The sequence below is a fragment of the Anomaloglossus baeobatrachus genome, chromosome 5 (genome assembly GCF_048569485.1).
Source record: "Anomaloglossus baeobatrachus isolate aAnoBae1 chromosome 5, aAnoBae1.hap1, whole genome shotgun sequence".
Classification (NCBI taxonomy): Eukaryota; Metazoa; Chordata; class Amphibia; order Anura; family Aromobatidae; genus Anomaloglossus; species Anomaloglossus baeobatrachus.
The window spans coordinates 450,128,742-450,148,574 of NC_134357.1; the positions used below are offsets into that span (position 1 = coordinate 450,128,742).

The following is a 19,833-nucleotide window of genomic DNA, read 5'->3' on the forward strand; positions in this document are numbered from 1 at the left end:
ATTACTTCACGGCTGTCTTTAGGCTCCTGTAAGAATGCCTGATGAGCTCCTCGGTCTCAATGTTGATGACCATCAACTATCATCAACACTTATTGTATAACGTATGTTTTCCCTTCCTCCAGTCCTTGGAGCTGAGAAAAAGTGATGGTGCGGAGGGAGCGTCATATAAGTGATAGTGTACAAATAATGCTGTAACTTAGGCTTCAAACCTTAAAAAAAAACAACTAATGGGGTGCCTAGTGGAGATTTGGTAAAGTGGCGTTTTCCATTAACCCTCTATTTTACATTGTGGATGCAGATTTTTGTTCTCTTCCAACCTTTGGGTGGGCAGCAAGCCTTCATGCGGTTCCCCGTTCATGTTATTTAATTGCATATATAGTACTCTGAATTTTGGCTGCACTCCCAGCCGAGCATTCAAGACCAAAGTAATATGCACTAGATACTCACTCACTCGGCTATAGGGTGCTCAATGCTCATAGTTTGATGTATTGCCCACCATTATTGCTACAGAGGAGTATTTGTTTTCTGGGGGTCTGACTGTGTCGGTGCAGCCGGAGCAGGTCATTGATCTGCTTTGCACTGCAGGTTTTCTAGTCGTGTCCAGTTACTGTTCAGTTGGAGGATAGTGCTGCATGAAGCGGTGATCGGCGGTGTGGTACCACGGTGCACGAGGGGAGAGGTGCTGCGAATTCCTGCAGAACAAAGCATGTTACTTATGGGACATAACACTGATTCTAGATGTTTACACAGTGAATGGTGGTGTTGGCTAAAAACGCACACCTCATTAGCGCAGCTGGGCTAAAGGGATAAAGTTTGGGTCCTGCCATGTCCCAGAAATTCTATTTGGGCAGGTGTTAGTATCTTCCTATGCCGTTTCCCCATTGTCCTTATTGCGTTAAGAGTAATGTGCTGTGTATCCCCCCCTCCTCCGCCTCTGGTCTACAGATGGTCATCGATTTAATCTGTTGGGCAGTTGTGCCCTGCTTGACTCGTGTAAACAGAGCCGGGTGTAGTGAGTGGGGCTCCGTGTGGGCGATTCCTTGTAGCAGTGGAATATTGTGTGCGACAGGTGAAGTTTTAATTCCTCCCTATAACCATTTTCTCTTCTCTTCGCAGTGAGACTCCTCCGTCGTACACCTACTTGCATTGGGCCTGTAACGTCACTGTCAATCTCTGGCCGCCAATCAGACCGCCATGTCGGGACCTGTGCCAAGCCGGGCCCGTGTCTACACGGATGTGAACACACACAGACCCCGGGAGTATTGGGATTACGAGTCTCATGTTGTAGAATGGGGGTGAGTCTTGTATTATTTCCGAGGTCTCTCTTACAAACGCCCATTTTTATGCTGGGCTAATGATGGACGGTATAAAGCTGAAACAACGACGTGTAAGCTTTATTCCCTACATCTGCAGCGCAATTATTAAATATACACATTGGCATTGCAATTACCGTGGACTACTACCTTCCGGATCGGCGATTACATACATAATGCCATCTGTTCTTACCCAAGAGTTAACGATTTTAATGTTAAGAAATTCACAGTACCGTATTTTTCGGACCATAAGACGCACTTTTTTTTCCCCCAAACGTCTTATGGTCTGACTATAAGGTTGTGGGTGCGGGGAATGAGGGTGCCGCGGTGCAGCGAGTCATCGGCGGCACGAGCAGGCTGTAACAGCCTGCCGTGACCACGTGGGCCCGCTCATTACATATGCACGCTCATCCTCCCGCCCATCATCTCTCAGCGAAACCGGTGCTGACAGGTGGGCGGGGTGATGGGCGGGGGTGCGTGCATAATTAGCAGCCGGCCGTGATCACCCCTGGCAACTACAGCCTGGAGTGATCATGTGCGGCTGTATTCACTGCCCCCCGTGCATCATTATCAACGCGGGGTGCAGTGAATCAGTGTACTCACCCGTCACCGTGTGTGGAGCCGCCCCCCTGCAGCATCGCGTCTTCCTGTCTGTGCCGGCGGTCAGCTGATCTGGACACTAGCGGCGCGCACCGCGATAACGTCATCGCTGTGTGCGCCGCTAGTATACACCAGAATCGATCAGCTTACCGCCGGCAGACAAGAAGACGCGATGCTGCAGACACCGGTGACGGCTCCACACAGCGGCGCTGCAGCTGAGACAGAGATCGGTGCTTCAGGGAGTGAGGAAGGGTAAGTATAAACGTTTATTTTTTTTTCCTGTGCCACAGGATACACGCCATTTACCAGGATGGGGGCATATCATGAGCAGGATGGATGGGGGCATATCATGAGCAGGATGGATGGGGCATATCATGAGCAGGATAGATGGGGGCATTTCATGAGCAGGATGGATGGGGGCATTTCATGAGCAGGATGGATGGGGGCATACCATGAGCACGATGGATGGGGGCATACCATGAGCAGGATGGATGGGGGCATACCATGAGCAGGATGGATGGGGGCATACCATGAGCAGGATGGATGGGGGCATATCATGAGCAGGATGGATGGGGGCATATCATGAGCAGGATGGATGGGGGCATACCATGAGCAGGATGGATGGGGGCATATCATGAGCAGGATGGATGGGGGCATATCATGAGCAGGATGGATGGGGGCATTTCATGAGCAGGATGGATGGGGGCATTTCATGAGCAGGATGGATGGGGGCATACCATGAGCAGGATGGATGGGGGCATACCATGAGCAGGATGGATGGGGGCATACCATGAGCAGGATGGATGGGGGCATACCATGAGCAGGATGGATGGGGGCATATCATGAGCAGGATGGATGGGGGCATACCATGAGCAGGATGGATGGGGGCATACCATGAGCAGGATGGATGGGGGCATATCATGAGCAGGATGGATGGGGGCATATCATGAGCAGGATGGATGGGGGCATATCATGAGCAGGATGGATGGGGGCATATCATGAGCAGGATGGATGGGGGCATATGAGCAGGATGGATGGGGGCATATCATGAGCAGGATGGATGGGGGCATATCATGAGCAGGATGGATGGGGGCATATCATGAGCAGGATGGATGGGGGCATATCATGAGCAGGATGGATGGGGGCATATCATGAGCAGGATGGATGGGGGCATATCATGAGCAGGATGGATGGGGGCATTTCATGAGCAGGATGGATGGGGGCATTTCATGAGCAGGATGGATGGGGGCATTTCATGAGCAGGATGGATGGGGGCATTTCATGAGCAGGATGGATGGGGGCATTTCATGAGCAGGATGGATGGGGGCATTTCATGAGCAGGATGGATGGGGGCATTTCATGAGCAGGATGGATGGGGGCATTTCATGAGCAGGATGGATGGGGGCATTTCATGAGCAGGATGGATGGGGGCATTTCATGAGCAGGATGGATGGGGGCATATCATGAGCAGGATGGATGGGGGGTATATTATTAGCAGGATGGGGGGTATATGAGCAGGATCATATACAAGGCAGGAGGATCCTTATCAGAATGGGGTACCTTAGTAGAGAATTTGGGGACATTACCCCCATAAGTGTCAGCAGCAGATCCTCGCCCCATAACAGTGTGTCATGACCATATTTTTTGGTTAAAATTTTATTTTCCTATTTTCCTCCTCTAAAACCAGGGTGCGTCTTATGGTCAGGTGCGTCTTATAGTCCGAAAAATACGGTAATTTATGGAAAGAAAAGGCTGAATCAAGTTAAGTCCAGGATCCGCAGCTAATGTCCAATGCCAAGCCATTAGAGAGAGTCAAGAAATTGACCTTTATGGGTAGAGCATTTCTGGAGAGCCAATATTTATCAATATACCAATACAGAAGAGTATTCTGACCTTGTTTGGAATTCCTAAATATTAAAGGATATTAAAGGGGTCGTTTACTGCTTTAAAGGGAACCTGTCACCACTTTTTTCGCTTATAAGCTGCGGCCACCACCCCCAGGCTCTTATATACCATATTCTAACATGCCGTATATAAGAGCCCAGGCCGCTGTGACTACATAAACACTTTATAATACTTACCTAACGGTCACTCGGTTGGCCAGATGGGCGTCTCTGGTTCCAGCACCGCCTCTTTCGTCCATCTTCATCCTCCTTCTGACTCTTGTGTGCATGACTCGTCCTACGTCATACACACTCACCGGTCCTGCGCAGGCGCACTACAATACTTTGATCTGCCCTGCTCAGGACCTGAATGCCGGCGAGTGTGGATGACATCGGACACGTCATGCACCATGGCTAGAGAAGGAGGATGACGAAGATGGCCGAAAGAGGCGGCACCAGAGAACGGAGACGCTCATCTGGCCAACCGAGCGATCATTAGGCAAGTATTATAAAGTGTTTATGTTGTCACAGCGGCCTGGGCTCTTATATACAGCATGTTAGAATGCTGTATATAAGAGCCCGGTGGTGGTGGCCGCAGCTTATATGCCAAAAAAGTGGTGAAAGGTTCTCTTCTTCAGCGCTCTATTGGGAGACCCAGACGATTGGGGTATAGCTACTGCCCTCTGGAGGCCACACAAAGCACTACATCAAAAGTGCAAGGCCCCTCCCCCTCTGGCTATACCCCCCCCGTGGTATCACGGGTTCTCCAGTTTTAGCTTTGTGTGCGAAGGAGGTCAGACATTCCATGCATAGCTCCACAGATTTTAGTCAGCAGTAGCTGCTGACTGTTTCGGATGGAAGAAAAGAGGACACATATAGTGTCCCCAGCATGCTCCCTTCTCACCCCTGGATGGTGTTGTAAGGTTGAGGTACCTATTGCTGGTACAGGGCTGGAGCCTGACATGCTGTTTTCCTTCCACATCCCCTGGTAGGGCTCTGTGGAAGTGGGATCCTGCCGGCCTCTCAGCTCTGATGCCGGGCTCCATCCACAGACCCATTAGAACCTGATGGAGACGGAGCAGGAGTACGATCAGGGACAGGCCCTGCATCATACAGGTACTCTGTGTCCCCGGCAGGCACAGACACACTCCGGGCTGGCTGGGTGTTGTAGTGCGCCGGGGACCGCAACGTGGAGTTGGTGTCCCTACAGATTACTGGGGGATTGTTTGTGTTTGGGAACGCAGCGCCGACCCCCTCTGGACCGGGCGGCGCTGCTGTGACTTGTGGTGCGCCGGGGATCCGCCGTCCGCGCTTTTACGGCGGCGGCGGTTATAAATTTAGTCCCCGGCTTTTTGGGCCTAGGACGCCGGCACCTCCGTTTCGTTCCCGCCCCCACCCTGTCATTCAGGGTAGGGGAGAGACGCTGTTCGCTAGCAGCGACGAGGGCTGGAGCCTGATTTACATGCTCCAGCCCTCTCACTTGGCACAGAGGGAAGCAGGCTTCCCGCTCTTGGCCAGGAACGCCCAGGGCCCGCCCCCCTTCCTCTCTCGAGACGCCGGCAGCCATTACATGCATGCCTGGCTGGAGGAAGGACGCAAGGCTCTGGGAGACCTGGACTAGGGGCTATCTGGCGACCACACACCCGCTTTTTAAGCGGGCGGTAAGCGATTTTTCTGTGCTGGTCCCTCTAGTGCCTCACTGTGTATCAGTGTACTGGGTACAGATATATAGATATTGTATTTCTTGCACTGTGAGGTGCGCTTCTGGCTGCATATCCCAGATCGCTCTGTGGAAGCAGCAACATGTCATCCTCAAAACGCAAGGCGGCCAAGGCAAAAAGGGCTGTGTATACTGCGTGTGCTGCATGTGGGGCTAATCTACCAGCAGGCTCCGATGACCCCCATTGTGTGCAATGCTCCGACCCGGTGCTGCTTCGCCAGCCGGAGTCAGGAGAGGTAGCGACCCAGGCTGAGACGCTTGTAAGTTCTGCCCCGGTGACAGGGACAGACTTTGCAGTTTTTGCAGATAATATGTCTGTGTCTATGGCAAAAATCCTTGAAACCCTGCAATCTATGCATGGGGCTCAGTCTCTGGGCACGGCGAGGCCTCTGTCCTCAGGTCCCCCTTACTTGGAATGTATCCAGCCCACAGGGGGGTCCCCGGCTTCACAGGCCGAGGATTATGACTCAGATGATGGCCCCAGCCACCCTAAGCGAGCTCGCTGGGAAAGACCCTCGACGTCTTCACACTGCTCAGGGTCTCAGCGCAATCAGTCTCCCTGTGATGTGTCTGATGAGAGTGATCAGGAATCCACTCCTGGAACCCCTCTCAACCTGGATACCCCGGATGGGGATGCCATGGTAAACGACCTTATCTCAGCCATCAATAGGCTGTTGGATATTTCTCCCCCAGCCCCTTCAGCAGAAGAGGCGGCTGCGGAGCAGGAAAAGTTTCGTTTCCTTTATCCCAAGCGTAAATTGAGTGCTTTGTTAGATCACTCTGACTTCAGAGAATCAATCCAGAAGCACGACGCTCACCCAGAAAGGCGTTTCTCTAAACGATCTAAAGATACGCGTTTCCCTTTCCCCCCTGAGGTGGTCAAGCGCTGGACCCAGTGTCCAAAGGTAGACCCCCCGATTTCCAAGCTTGCAGCTAGATCCATAGTTGCAGTGGAGGATGGCGCTTCATTTAAAGATGCCAATGACAGACAGATGGACCTTTTGGTTAAAATCTGTCTATGAAGCTATCGGCGCGTCGTTTGCTCCGGCATTCGCAGCCGTATGGGCACTCCAGGCTATTTCAGCTGGCTTAGCAAAAGTGGATGCTATCATGCATCCAGCAGTGCCGCAAGTGGCGCACCTTACCACGCAGATGTCGGCGTTTGCGTCTTACGCTATCAATGCGGTCCTAGAATCTACCAGTCGCACCTCAATGGCGTCCGCCAATTCGGTAGTTTTGCGCAGAGCCTTGTGGTTAAAGGACTGGAAAGCAGATGCTGGTTCCAAAAAATGTTTAACCAGTTTGCCTTTGTCTAGAGATAGACTGTTTGGCGAGCCATTGGCTGACATCATTAAGCAGTCCAAGGGTAAAGACTCCTCTTTACCACAACCCAGAACATCCAAACCTCAGCAGAAAAAGTGGCAGCAGAGGTTTCAGTCCTTTCGAGGTTCGGGCAAGACACCATTTACCTCGTCCAAAGGGACTCAGAGGACGCAAAGAAACTCAGATTCGTGGCGGACTCACACACGCCCCAAGAAAGCAAATGGAGGTACCGCTTCCAAAGCGGCTACCTCATGACTTCCAGCCCCCCCCCTCCGCATCGCCGGTCGGGGGCAGGCTCTCCCGCTTTTCCGGCATTTGGATGTCACAGGTCAAAGACCGGTGGGTGACGGACATTTTGTCTCGCGGGTACAGAATCGAGTTCAATTCTCGTCCTCCAGCTCGGTTCTTCAGAACCTCCCCACGTCCAGACCGAGCAGATGCTCTGCTGCAGGCAGTGGATTCCCTAAAAGCGGAAGGAGTGGTTATCCCAGTCCCTCCTCAGGAACAAGGGCAAGGGTTTTACTCCAATCTCTTTGTGGTTCCAAAAAAGGACGGCTCGTTCCGTCCTGTTCTGGACCTAAAACGGCTCAACAAACATGTGCACGCCAGGAGGTTCCGGATGGAAACCCTCCGCTCTGTCATTGCCTCAATGTCCAGAGGAGACTTCCTTGCCTCAATAGACATCAAAGATGCTTATCTCCACGTGCCAATTGCTACAGAACATCAACGTTTTCTACGTTTTGTGATAGGAGACGACCATTTTCAGTTCGTAGCTCTGCCATTTGGTCTGGCGACAGCCCCACGGGTCTTCACCAAGGTCATGGCGGCGGTGGTAGCAGTCTTGCACTCTCAGGGACACTCGGTGATCCCTTACCTAGACGACTTATTGGTCAAAGCTCCCTCTCAGGAGGCATGTCAGCACAGCCTGAATGCTACGCTGGAGACTCTACAGTCTTTCGGATGGATCATCAACTTTCCAAAGTCGATCCTATCACCGACTCAGTCACTAACGTATCTTGGCATGGAGTTTCATACTCTAGCAGCGATAGTGAAGCTTCCGCTGGACAAGCAGCGGTCACTACAGACAGGGGTGCAATCTCTTCTGCAGGGCCAGTTGCATCCCTTGCGGCGCCTCATGCATTTCCTAGGGAAGATGGTGGCAGCCATGGAAGCAGTTCCCTTTGCGCAGTTTCATCTGCGCCCACTTCAATGGGACATTCTCCGCCAATGGGACGGGAAGTCAACGTCCCTGGACAGGAAAGTCTCGCTTTCCCAGACGGCCAAAGACTCTCTACAATGGTGGCTCATTCCCACCTCATTGTCTCAGGGAAGATCCTTCCTGCCCCCATCCTGGGCAGTAGTCACGACAGATGCGAGTCTGTCAGGGTGGGGAGCAGTATTTCTCCACCACAGGGCTCAGGGGACGTGGACTCCGCAGGAGTCCACCCTTCAGATCAATGTTCTGGAGATCAGAGCAGTGTATCTTGCTCTACTGGCCTTCCAACAGTGGCTGGAAGGGAAGCAGATCCGAATCCAATCGGACAACTCCACAGCGGTGGCATACATCAACCACCAAGGAGGGACGCGCAGTCGGCAAGCCTTCCAAGAAGTCCGGCGCATTCTAATGTGGGTGGAGGACAGAGCATCCACCATATCCGCGGTTCACATCCCAGGCGTAGAAAACTGGGAAGCAGACTTCCTCAGTCGCCAGGGCATGGACGCAGGGGAATGGTCCCTTCACCCGGACGTGTTTCAGGAAATCTGTCGCCGCTGGGGAGTGCCGGACGTCGACCTAATGGCATCCCGGCACAACAACAAGGTCCCGGCATTCATGGCGAGGTCGCGCGATCAAAGAGCTCTGGCGGCAGACGCCTTGGTTCAAGATTGGTCGCAGTTTCAGCTCCCATACGTGTTTCCGCCTCTGGCGCTCTTGCCCAGAGTGCTACGCAAGATCAGATCCGAGTGCAGCCGCGTCATACTCGTCGCTCCAGACTGGCCGAGGAGGTCGTGGTATCCGGATCTGTGGCATCTCACGATCGGTCGACCGTGGTCACTGCCAGACCGACCAGACTTACTGTCCCAAGGGCCGTTTTTCCATCAGAATTCTGCGGCCCTGAACCTGACTGTGTGGCCATTGAGTCCTGGATCCTAGCATCTGCTGGATTATCTCAGGGAGTCGTTGCCACAATGAGACAAGCTAGAAAGTCGAATTCGGCTAAGATTACCACAGAACGTGGAAGATTTTCTTGTCCTGGTGCTCTGCTCAGGGAGTGTCTCCCTGGCCATTTGCATTGCCCAAGTTTCTTTCCTTCCTGCAATCGGGGTTAGAAAAGGGTTTGTCGCTCAGCTCCCTTAAAGGGCAAGTTTCGGCACTATCCGTGTTTTTTCAGAAGCGTCTAGCACGTCTTCCTAAGGTGCGCACGTTCCTGCAGGGGGTCTGTCATATTGTGCCCCCGTACAAGCGACCGTTAGATCCATGGGATCTGAACAGGGTACTAGTTGCTCTCCAGAAGCCGCCCTTCGAGCCTCTGAAGGAAGTTTCCTTTTCTCGGCTGTCGCAGAAAGTGGCGTTTCTTGTTGCGATCACATCGCTTCGGCGAGTGTCTGAGCTGGCAGCTCTGTCATCGAAGGCTCCCTTCCTGGTGTTCCACCAGGACAAGGTTGTGCTGCGCCCCATTCCGGAGTTTCTTCCTAAGGTCGTATCCTCTTTTCATCTTAATCAGGATATTTCCTTGCCTTCTTTTTGCCCTCATCCGGTTCACCGGTATGAAAAGGCCTTACGTTTGCTAGATCTGGTGAGAGCACTCAGAATCTACATTTCCCGCACGGCGCCCATACGCCGTGCCGATGCACTTTTCGTCCTTGTCGCTGGTCCGCGCAAGGGGTTGCAGGCTTCTAAAGCCACCCTGGCTCGATGGATCAAAGAACCAATTCTAGAGGCCTACCGTTCTGCGGGGCTTCCGGTTCCTTCAGGGCTAAAAGCCCACTCCACCAGAGCCGTGGGTGCGTCCTGGGCATTACGTCACCAGGCTTCGGCTCAACAGGTGTGCCAGGCAGCTACCTGGTCCAGTCTGCACACTTTCACCAAGCATTATCAGGTGCATACCTATGCTTCGGCGGATGCCAGCTTAGGTAGAAGAGTCCTGCAGGCGGCAGTGACACCCCCGTAGGGGAGGGCTGTTTTGCAGCTCTAACATGAGGTATTTATTTACCCACCCAGGGACAGCTTTTGGACGTCCCAATCGTCTGGGTCTCCCAATAGAGCGCTGAAGAAGAAGGGAATTTTGTTACTTACCGTAAATTCCTTTTCTTCTAGCTCTTATTGGGAGACCCAGCACCCGCCCTGTTGTCCTTCGGGATGTTTTTTTGTTGTTTGCGGGTACACATGTTGTTCATGTTGAACGGTTTTTCAGTTCTCCGATGTTATTCGGAGTTAATTTGTTTAAACCAGTTATTGGCTTCCTCCTTCTTGCTTTGGCACTAAAACTGGAGAACCCGTGATACCACGGGGGGGGGTATAGCCAGAGGGGGAGGGGCCTTGCACTTTTGATGTAGTGCTTTGTGTGGCCTCCAGAGGGCAGTAGCTATACCCCAATCGTCTGGGTCTCCCAATAAGAGCTAGAAGAAAAGGAATTTACGGTAAGTAACAAAATTCCCTTCTTCTCTTCTCTATGACAGGTATTTCACAGCTACTCTGGACCTTGTGATGCATTTTGTGTGTGAGGATTGTTAGTAATTCTTCTACCCCAGTATCAGCCATTTGGTGAGCTCCCCTCTTTCTTTTGGGGGTGAGCAGTCAGCGCTTGTGCGTCACACAGGTGCAGTAAATCCGCCTTGTGAGTTCGGCCTTTCTGTGCATGTCACCGGAGTGTTTCTCTGGCTATGAACCTGTGCTTAGTATAATTACATTTATTCTCCCTTGTACCCGGCTCCTCCCGAGTGACGAGGGTCATAAGTGCAGATGGCAAAATCTTTCCTGATATTAAGCCGGGTTCATAGTCCTTCACCTGATAATGTGACCCTCCCTCGTAGGTGAAGTCTGAGCTCTTCTCTATGTCCTATCTGAGCCGGTATCTGGTGATAAATGAGTGATTTATGTCTGCAAGGTGTTAATGAAAAATGTTTTCCTGTTACAGGAACCAGGATGACTACCAGCTGGTTAGGAAACTTGGTCGGGGCAAGTACAGTGAAGTCTTCGAAGCCATTAACATCACCAATAATGAAAAGGTCGTTGTGAAAATTCTGAAGGTAGGCTAGGCCTGCTTGTGAAGCCTGAATGCAGACAGGCGGCTTATCTGCAATTGCCTATGATGATGTTTTTTGTAAACTGTTTTGTATTTTTTTTGTTTTTAAATTGTAACTGTCTTTAATTTTTATTAAATCAGTAGTACAGATGAACTTTGTAATATCTTATGATACAAATTTGCTTCTTTCTCCTCCTGGACTGCTTTTATTCTCAAAATGATCAATTCCTGAGTAAAATCTGCCGTCAATGAATACAGATTAGGCCTAAGCCACACGGCGAGAAAATCTCTGCGAGTGGAGTGCGATAAAACATCGCATTCCCCTCGGACCAATTCTAGCCTGTGTGTCAGCACTCATGAGCGATTATTTTCTAAGCCCTAATCGGACAGAGAAAACAATCGCAGCATGCTGCCACTGTAATGCGAGACACTTTTGTCTCGCACCCATTCAAGTGAATGGGGCGAGAGAGAAATCGCACTGCACTCGCGGTACACCGGTGTACCGCGAGTGCAGAGCGAGAATGGCAATAGCTGGCTACAGAGGAGAGAGGGAGATAAATCCCTCCCTCCCCCTTCTCAATACCGGCCGCGCCCCGCAGCTGAGGTCCAGTCGCAGGGATACTAGCATGACACTCGGCTCCTGGTATGCTGCCAGCGCGAGCAGAGTGTCGTGCAAGCATCGCACTGGTGCCCCGTGTGGCCCCGGCCTTACTGAGATAGGAAATGGCTGCTACTATTGTGGAGGAGAGGGAATTTCTATATTCAGAGCTCTTCCTTCCTGCTCTCTCCTCCTTTCTGCATAGAATCTTCTAAAAACCAACTGCCATCTCCTATCTCAGTAATGCATAAAAGGCTGTAGTCACTACAGGGAATTGAGAATTGCGAGAATGAAAAATCAGTCCAGGAGGAGAGGAAAGCAAATTTGTCTGATAAGATATTTTACAAAGCTGCTTCTTTTCATTTACGCTGTTGATTTATTAAATAAAAATTTAAAGTTACGGTCACGCCTTTAACCCTTTCACGACCGGACGATTTTTCGCTTTCCGTTTTTTTTTTTCGCCATTCTTTTTCTGAAAGACGTAACTTTTTTATTTTTCAGTCAATATGGTCATGTGAGGGCTCATTTTTTGCGGAACGAGCTGTACTTTTAAATGAAACCATCAGTTTTACCATATTGTGTACTAGAAAATGGCAAAAAAATTCCAAATGCTGAAAAATTGCAAAAAAAGTGCGATAGCACTATGGTTTTTGAGATATTTTATTCACTGTGTTCACTATATGGTAAAACTGATGTGTGGGTGTGATGCCTCAGGTCAGTGCGAGTTCGTAGACACCAAACATGTATAGGTTTACTTTTATATAAGGGGTTAAAAAAAAATCGGAAGTTTGTCCGAAAAAAGTGGCGCACGTTTTACGCCATATTCCGTGACCCGTAGCGTTCTCATTTTTCGGGATCTTAGGCTCAATGACGGCTTATTTTTTGCGTCTCGAGCTGACGTTTTTAACGGTACCATTTTTGCGCAGATGCTACGTTTTGATCGCCTCTTATTGCATTTTGCGCAAAAGTTGTGGCGACAAAAAAACGTCGTTTTGGCGTTTGGAATTTTTTTGCCGCTACGCCGTTTACTGATCAGATTAATTGATTTTATATTTTGATAGATCGGGCGTTTCTGAACGCGGCGATACCAAATGTGTGTATATTTTTTATTTTTTTAACCCTTTAATTTTCAATGGGGCGAATGGGGGGTGATTTGAACTTTTAGGTTTTTTTTTATTTTTTTTTAATTTTTTAAAACTTATTTTTTTACTTTTTTTTTTTATTTTACTAGTCCCCCTAGGGGGCTATTGCGATCAGCATTCCGATCGCTCTGCAGTATCTGCTGATCACAGCTGGAAGGCTGTAAACAGCAGATACGCTGTCTTTCTCTTTTGCTGTGCCCCAGGCACAGCGAAAGTGAAACCAATTCATGTGTAGTACAGGAGTCATCACATGACCCTGTACTACCATGACAACTATCGGGAGTCACGTGATCGCGTCACGTGACTTCCGGTTTCGGCGGTAAGTAAAACTTTACCGCGATTGCGCTTATAATGGCGCTGTCATGTATTGACAGCGCCATTATAAGGGGTTAATCGGCACGAGCAGATAACGATTCTGCTCGTGCCTAGCAGGCACACATCTCAGCTGTGAAAATCAGCTGAGATGTGTGCCGATCGCGGCATGCTGCCGCCGGAGGACCGCGGGCAGTAAGATTATGTCATTTAGGACGTAATTTTACGGCCCGCGGTCGTTAAGGGGTTAATGGGTTTTTTTTTTCTTAGATATTTATGGTATTCTGCCCACAGATCTTCAGAAAAGGGCCCCATCTTGCACAGCTGTGAATAAGAAGCAGCACATCTATCTAACCACTAAGGCCTATCCTGTTAATATGCCCTAAATGTCTGAGATGGGAGTAACCCTGTTACTATTACATGGTGCAGCGCCTGTCTCACTTTCTAAGCCCATCTTGAATATGGCTGTTCTAAAAAAAAAAAAAAAAAATACTGCGTACACATGAGGTGCACATTCGTGTATTTATATTCAACCGATTGGCTGCGGTGGACTAAAATCTATACACGTTTATATCTGTAGCCACATGCGGCACTAAAAAAATCCATATGCCGAGTGTTATCCAAGAGTAAAGACATGGCCACTTTACTTCAGAAGCAGGGCCACCCATGACCGTGGGTTACACGTGGTTAATAAGCTCAGCTCCTTTTACTTTTATAGGGGATGAGTTGCAATACCAGACAACTCGTAGTCTGCTGCTTCTGAATGAAAAGAGCAAGGTTTGTCCAGAACCTCTGAACAACCCTCTTAGGCTGCTTTCACACAACGTTTTTTTTAACATCCGTCATGAACGTTTTTTTCTTTGTCGCTCCATTGGGAGACCCAGACAATTGGGGTGTATAGCTACTGCCTCCGGAGGCCACACAAAGTATTACACTTTAAAAAGTGTAACCCATCCCCTCTGCCTATACACCCTCCCGTGCATCACGGGCCCATCAGTTTTTAGCTTTGTGTTGAAGTATTTCCTCCTGGCACTGCTGCCCAGAGTTTTACGCAAGATCAGGTCCGTCTGCCGCCGCGCCATCCTCGTTGCTCCGGACTGGCCGAGGAGGTCGTGGTACCCGGGTATGTGGCACCTCACGGTGGGTCAACCGTGGGCACTCCCAGACCGACCAGACATGCTGTCTCAAGGGCCATTTTTCCATCTAAATTCTGCGGCCCTCAACCTAACTGTGTGGCCATTGAGTCCTGACTCTTAGCGTCCTCAGGGTTATCTCTATCACGCCTTTCGCAGAAGGTGGCCTTCCTAGTGGCAGTCACATCACTTCGGAGAGTGTCTGAGCTAGCAGCACTGTCATGCAAAGCCCCCTTCCTGGTGTTTCACCAGGATAAGGTGGTTCTGCGTCCGGTCTCGGAATTTCTACCTATAGTGGTATCTCATTTTCATCTCAATCAGGATATCTCCTTACCTTCTTTTGACCCTCATCCAGTTCACCAATGTGAAAAGGATTTGCACTTGTTAGATCTCGTGAGAGCACTCCGGCTCTACATTTCGCGCACGGCGCCCCTGCGCCGTTCTGATGCGCTCTTGTCCTTGTCGCTGGCCAGCGTAAGGGGTCGCAGGCTTCCAAGTCAACCTTGGCTCGGTGGATCAAGGAACTGATTCTTGAAGCCTACCGCTCTTCTGGACTTCCGATTCCTTTAGGGCTGAAAGCCCATTTTACCAGAGCCATAGGTACATCCTGGGCATTGCGGCACCAGGCTACGGCTCAGCAGGTGTGTCAGGTGGCTACCTGGTCGAGTCTGCACACTTTCACGAAACACTATCAGGTGCATGCCTATGCTGCGGCAGATGCCAGCCTAGGTAGGCGAGTCCTTCAGGCGGCGGTTGCCCACCTGTAAGAGGGGGCAGTTTTTCGGCTCTTTTTATCAAGGTATTCTTTTACCCACCCAGGGACTGCTTTTGGACGTCCCAATTGTCTGGGTCTCCCAATGGAGCGACAAAGAAGAAGGGAATTTTGTTTACTTACCGTAAATTCCTTTTCTTCTAGCTCCTATTGGGAGACCCAGCACCCGCCCCTGTTCCCTTCAGGCTGTTGTTCTTTTGTGTACACATGTTGTTCATGTTGAATTGTTCTTTTGGTTCATGGTTTCAGTTCTCCGAACATCCTTCGGATTGAATTTACCTTAGACCAATTTATAAGTTTCCTCCTTCCTGCTTTGGCACCAAAACTGATGGGCCCGTGATGCACGGGAGGGTGTATAGGCAGAGGGGAGGGGTTACACTTTTTAAAGTGTAATACTTTGTGTGGCCTCCGGAGGCAGTAGCTATACACCCCAATTGTCTGGGTCTCCCAATAGGAGCTAGAAGAAAAGGAATTTACGGTAAGTAAACAAAATTCCCTTCTTTAATGCAAAAACGGATCCAGTGCAAATGCTTTTTCATTTCAATGCATTTGCAATGGACTCGCGTTAACATGCGTTCACCTGCGTTTGCATGCGTTATAGTGAGGATCCAGCGACTTGCAGTTTTTTAACATTTTTCAAAAACGCTACTTGTAGCGTTTTTGAGCTGCGTCCAAATACTGCAAATTGCTGGATCCTGACTAAACAGCATGCAAACGCAGGTGAACGCTGGCATGCTGATAGACAGGATCCTGCTTGCTCTACTGAGCATGCCCAGAAGCCAGCCTCCGTGATCAGTCCCTCTCTCCCCCTCCCTCTCTGTCTCTCTCCCCCTCCCTCTCTGCCTCTCTCGCCCTGTCCCTCTCCCCTGTCTGAGCTGCGAACACTCGTAACCAAGATAAATATTGGGTAACCAAGCAAAGCACTTCTCTTAGTTACCCGATGTTCACATTGGTTACGTGTGCAGACAGCAGGGAGCCTGGCTCCTAGCACCTGTGGATGCTCGTAACCAACGTAAATATCGGGTATCCAAGCAAGTTACCCGATGTTTACCTTGGTTACGAGCCTCTGCAGCTGTCAGAAGCCGGCTCCCAGTCTCACGTTCAGTCCCACTGACTCCCGATCACATGACTCCAATGCCCGTCCATAAACTTAGTGACAGGATCCTGCAAAATAACACATGCGTTTGCATGCGTTTTTTTGCTGTAAAAGCAGGATTCTCTTTTACAGCAAAAAAAGTTCATGACGCATATTAAAAAAACGTAGTGTGAAAGCAGCTTGTAGAAAACTGTAACTTTATCATTAAAGGGAATTTAATTATTTAAAATGTTTTTTTTAAAGTATTACTGTTAAAATTTTTATTTATTTTTCAAATTTTATTTATTTTTAAATTTAATAACATAAAAAAAATCGGATTTAAATGGAATCGGTCACCAGGTTTTGGCTCTCCCATCTGAGTGCATCATAATGTAGAGACACAGACCCTGATTCCAGTGATGTCACTTACTGAGCTCTTTGCTGTAATTTTGATAGAATCACTGTTTCTTTGTCGCTCCATTGGGAGACCCAGACAATTGGGTGTATAGCTTCTGCCTCCGGAGGCCACACAAAGTATTACACTTTAAAAAGTGTAACCCCTCCCCTCTGCCTATACACCCCCCCCCCCCCCCCGTGCATCACGGGCTCCTCAGTTTTTATGCTTTGTGCGAAGGAGGCACACATGCACGCAAGCTCCACAATTTAGTCAGCAGCAGCTGCTGACTATATCGGATGGAAGAAAAGAGGGCCCATAACAGGGCCCCCGGCATGCTCCCTTCTCACCCCACTCTGGTCGGCGGTGCTGTTAAGGTTGAGGTACCCATTCCGGGTACATAGGCAGGAGCCACATGCTGTTTTCCTTCCCCATCCCTTAGGGGCTCTGGGTGAAGTGGGATCCTAACCGGTCACCAGGCACTGGGACCGTGCTCCCTCCGCAGCCCCTGGGGGAATCTGCTGGACAGGAGACCGGGTATCGTCAGGGACAGGCCCTGCTCCTCTGAGGTACTCTGTGTCCCCTTGGGGACGGCGCATAGAGCGCCTGTGTTATGGACGCTGCAGCAGCTGCTGGGTGTGTTGGTGCGCCGGGACTACCGCGCTGACCGCGCTTGTTTGCCGGCCGCGCTTATAACTTTACTCCCCGGCTTTTGCGGCCTAGTACCGCATACTCACGCCCCCGGGCCTGCCAGTCAGGGGTAAGGGCGGGACGCTGCATTGGACGTCAGCGCTGAGGGCTGGAGCATACTTAGTATCCTCCTCCCCCCTCACTGAGCACCGTGGGGCACCAGATTCCCGCACTTTCTGAGGCACGCCCACGGCCCCCTCCTCCTCTCAGAACGCTGGCAGCCATTCCTATCAGCACTTCTGACGCTGGAGAACTTCAGAGGGGAGACAACACCGAGCTCCACAGCTCTGGGAGGCCCAGGCAGGGAATCTGGTGGTCACACAACCGCTGCGGGCGGTCGGTAAGCCGCACCTGTTACTAGGTGCTGGCCCCCCTGGGTGCCGAAGTGTATATTTATATGCTTATATTGTATACATTTACTCTGTACGGCCGCACTATTTGCCTTTGGCTATATACCCTCTCTGATTGCTCTAAGAGGAGACAACAGCATGTCGTCCGCAAAAAGCAAGGGTGCCAAGGCACAGGCTTACTTTGCAACCTGTACCTCATGTGCGGCTATGCTACCTGCAGGTTCCACCTACCCTCATTGTGTGCAATGCTCGGCCCCTGTGACACTCACTCAGCCGGAGCCTCTGCCACTGGTGGGACCCTCGGCCCAGGTGGAACCACCTGCTGCCACTGTCCAGGTGACAGGGACAGAGTTTGCAGTATTCGCTGACAAACTTTCTGAGAGTATGGATAAATGGTCTGCTAAGATACTAGAAGCCTTGCAGTCCAGACCGGTAACACAGGCCCCGGGCACTGTTGAATCATTGACCCCAGGCCCCCCTCGGTTGGAGCAGCAAAGTGCTCCTGGGGCGACTCATAGGTCCCACGGTGAGGACTCCGACACGGACCGCAGTCCCAGACCGGCTAAGCGGGCTCGCTGGGAGCTTCCCTCGACTTCATCACACTGTTCAGGGTCTCAGCATGAGGACTCTCTGGAGGATGAAGCGGAGGTGGCAGATCAGGGCTCTGATCCTGACGCCGCTCTCAACCTTGATACACCTGAAGGGGACGCCATAGTAAACGACCTTATAGCGTCCATCAATCAGGTGTTGGATCTTTCTCCTCCAGCTCCTCCGATTGAGGAGTCAGCTTCTCAGCAGGAGAAATTCCATTTTAGGTTTCCCAAACGTACACGGAGTGCGTTTCTTGATCACTCCGACTTCAGAGATACAGTCCAGAAACACCGAGCTTTTCCAGATAAGCGCTTTACTAAGCGCCTTAATGACACACGTTATCCCTTCCCCCCCCTGACGTAGTCAAGGGTTGGGCTCAGTGTCCCAAGGTGGATCCTCCAGTCTCTAGACTGGCGGCTAGATCCATAGTTGCAGTGGCAGATGGTGCATCACTCAAGGATGCCACTGACAGGCAGATAGCGCTCCTGATGAAATCCATCTATGAAGCGATCGGCGCGTCCTTTGCTCCGGCATTCGCAGCCGTATGGGCACTCCAAGCTATCTCAGCTTGTCAGTCGGAGATTAATGCAGTCACACGTGCCTCTACTCCGCAGGTTGTGTCCTTAACCTCTCAGGCGTCGGCGTTTGCGTCCTACGCCATGAATGCTGTCCTGGACTCTGCGAGCCGTACGGCGGTAGCATCCGCAGGGCCATGTGGCTACGTGAATGGAAGGCAGACTCTGCTTCCAAAAAGTTCTTAACCGGGTTGCGATTTTCTGGCGACCGCCTGTTTGGCGAGCGATTGGATGAAATCATTAAACAATCCAAGGGAAAGGACTCGTCCTTACCCCAGTCCAAACCAAACAGACCTCAACAACGGAAGGTACAATCGAGGTTTCGGTCCTTTCGGCCCTCAGCCAGATCTCAATTCTCCTCGTCCAACAGGCCACAGAAGGGTCAGAGGAACTCCGATTCATGGCGGTCTAAGTCACGTCCTAAGAAGAACGCCGGAGGAACCGCTCCCAAAGCGGCCTCCTCATGACTTTCGGCCTCCCCAAACCGCATCCTCGGTCGGTGGCAGGCTCTCCCGCTTTTGCGACGCCTGGTTGCCACATGTCCAAGACCGATGGGTGAGAGACATTCTGTCTCACGGTTACAGGATAGAGTTCAGCTCTCGTCCTCCGACTCGTTTCTTCAGAACATCTCCACCCCCCGAGCGAGCCGATGCTCTTCTTCAGGCGGTGAGCACTCTGAAGGCAGAAGGAGTGGTGATCCCTGTTCCCCTTCAGCAATGGGGCCACGGTTTTTACTCCAACTTGTTTGTGGTGCCAAAAAAGGACGGATCTTTCCGTCCCGTTCTGGACCTAAAACTGCTCAACAGACACGTGAAAACCAGGCGGTTCCGGATGGAATCTCTCCGCTCCGTCATCGCCTCAATGTCCCAAGGAGACTTCCTAGCATCAATCGACATCAGGGATGCTTATCTCCACGTGCCGATTGCACCAGAGCATCAGCGCTTCCTGCGTTTCGCCATCGGGGACGAACACCTTCAGTTCGTGGCACTGCCTTTCGGCCTGGCGACAGCCCCACGGGTCTTCACCAAGGTCATGGCAACAGTGGTAGCAGTCCTACACTCTCAGGGACACTCGGCATGGAGTTTCATACTCTCTCAGCGATAGTGAAGCTTCCGCTG

At 50.9% G+C, this 19,833-nt stretch overlaps 1 protein-coding gene across 4 annotated transcripts in view; it reads left to right on the forward strand.

The window, feature by feature from the left end:
- The window catches only part of CSNK2A1 (casein kinase 2 alpha 1), a 107,667-nt gene that overhangs the window by 24,947 nt on the left and 62,887 nt on the right, over positions 1 to 19,833 (forward strand). For all 4 annotated transcript variants that reach the window (XM_075350522.1, XM_075350525.1, XM_075350524.1 and 1 more), the window contains exons 2-3: positions 1,117 to 1,295; positions 10,976 to 11,087. In XM_075350522.1, coding sequence (XP_075206637.1) covers positions 1,195 to 1,295; positions 10,976 to 11,087 — 213 coding nt within the window. In that variant the 5' untranslated portion in view covers positions 1,117 to 1,194. The remainder of the gene's footprint in view (positions 1 to 1,116; positions 1,296 to 10,975; positions 11,088 to 19,833) is intronic.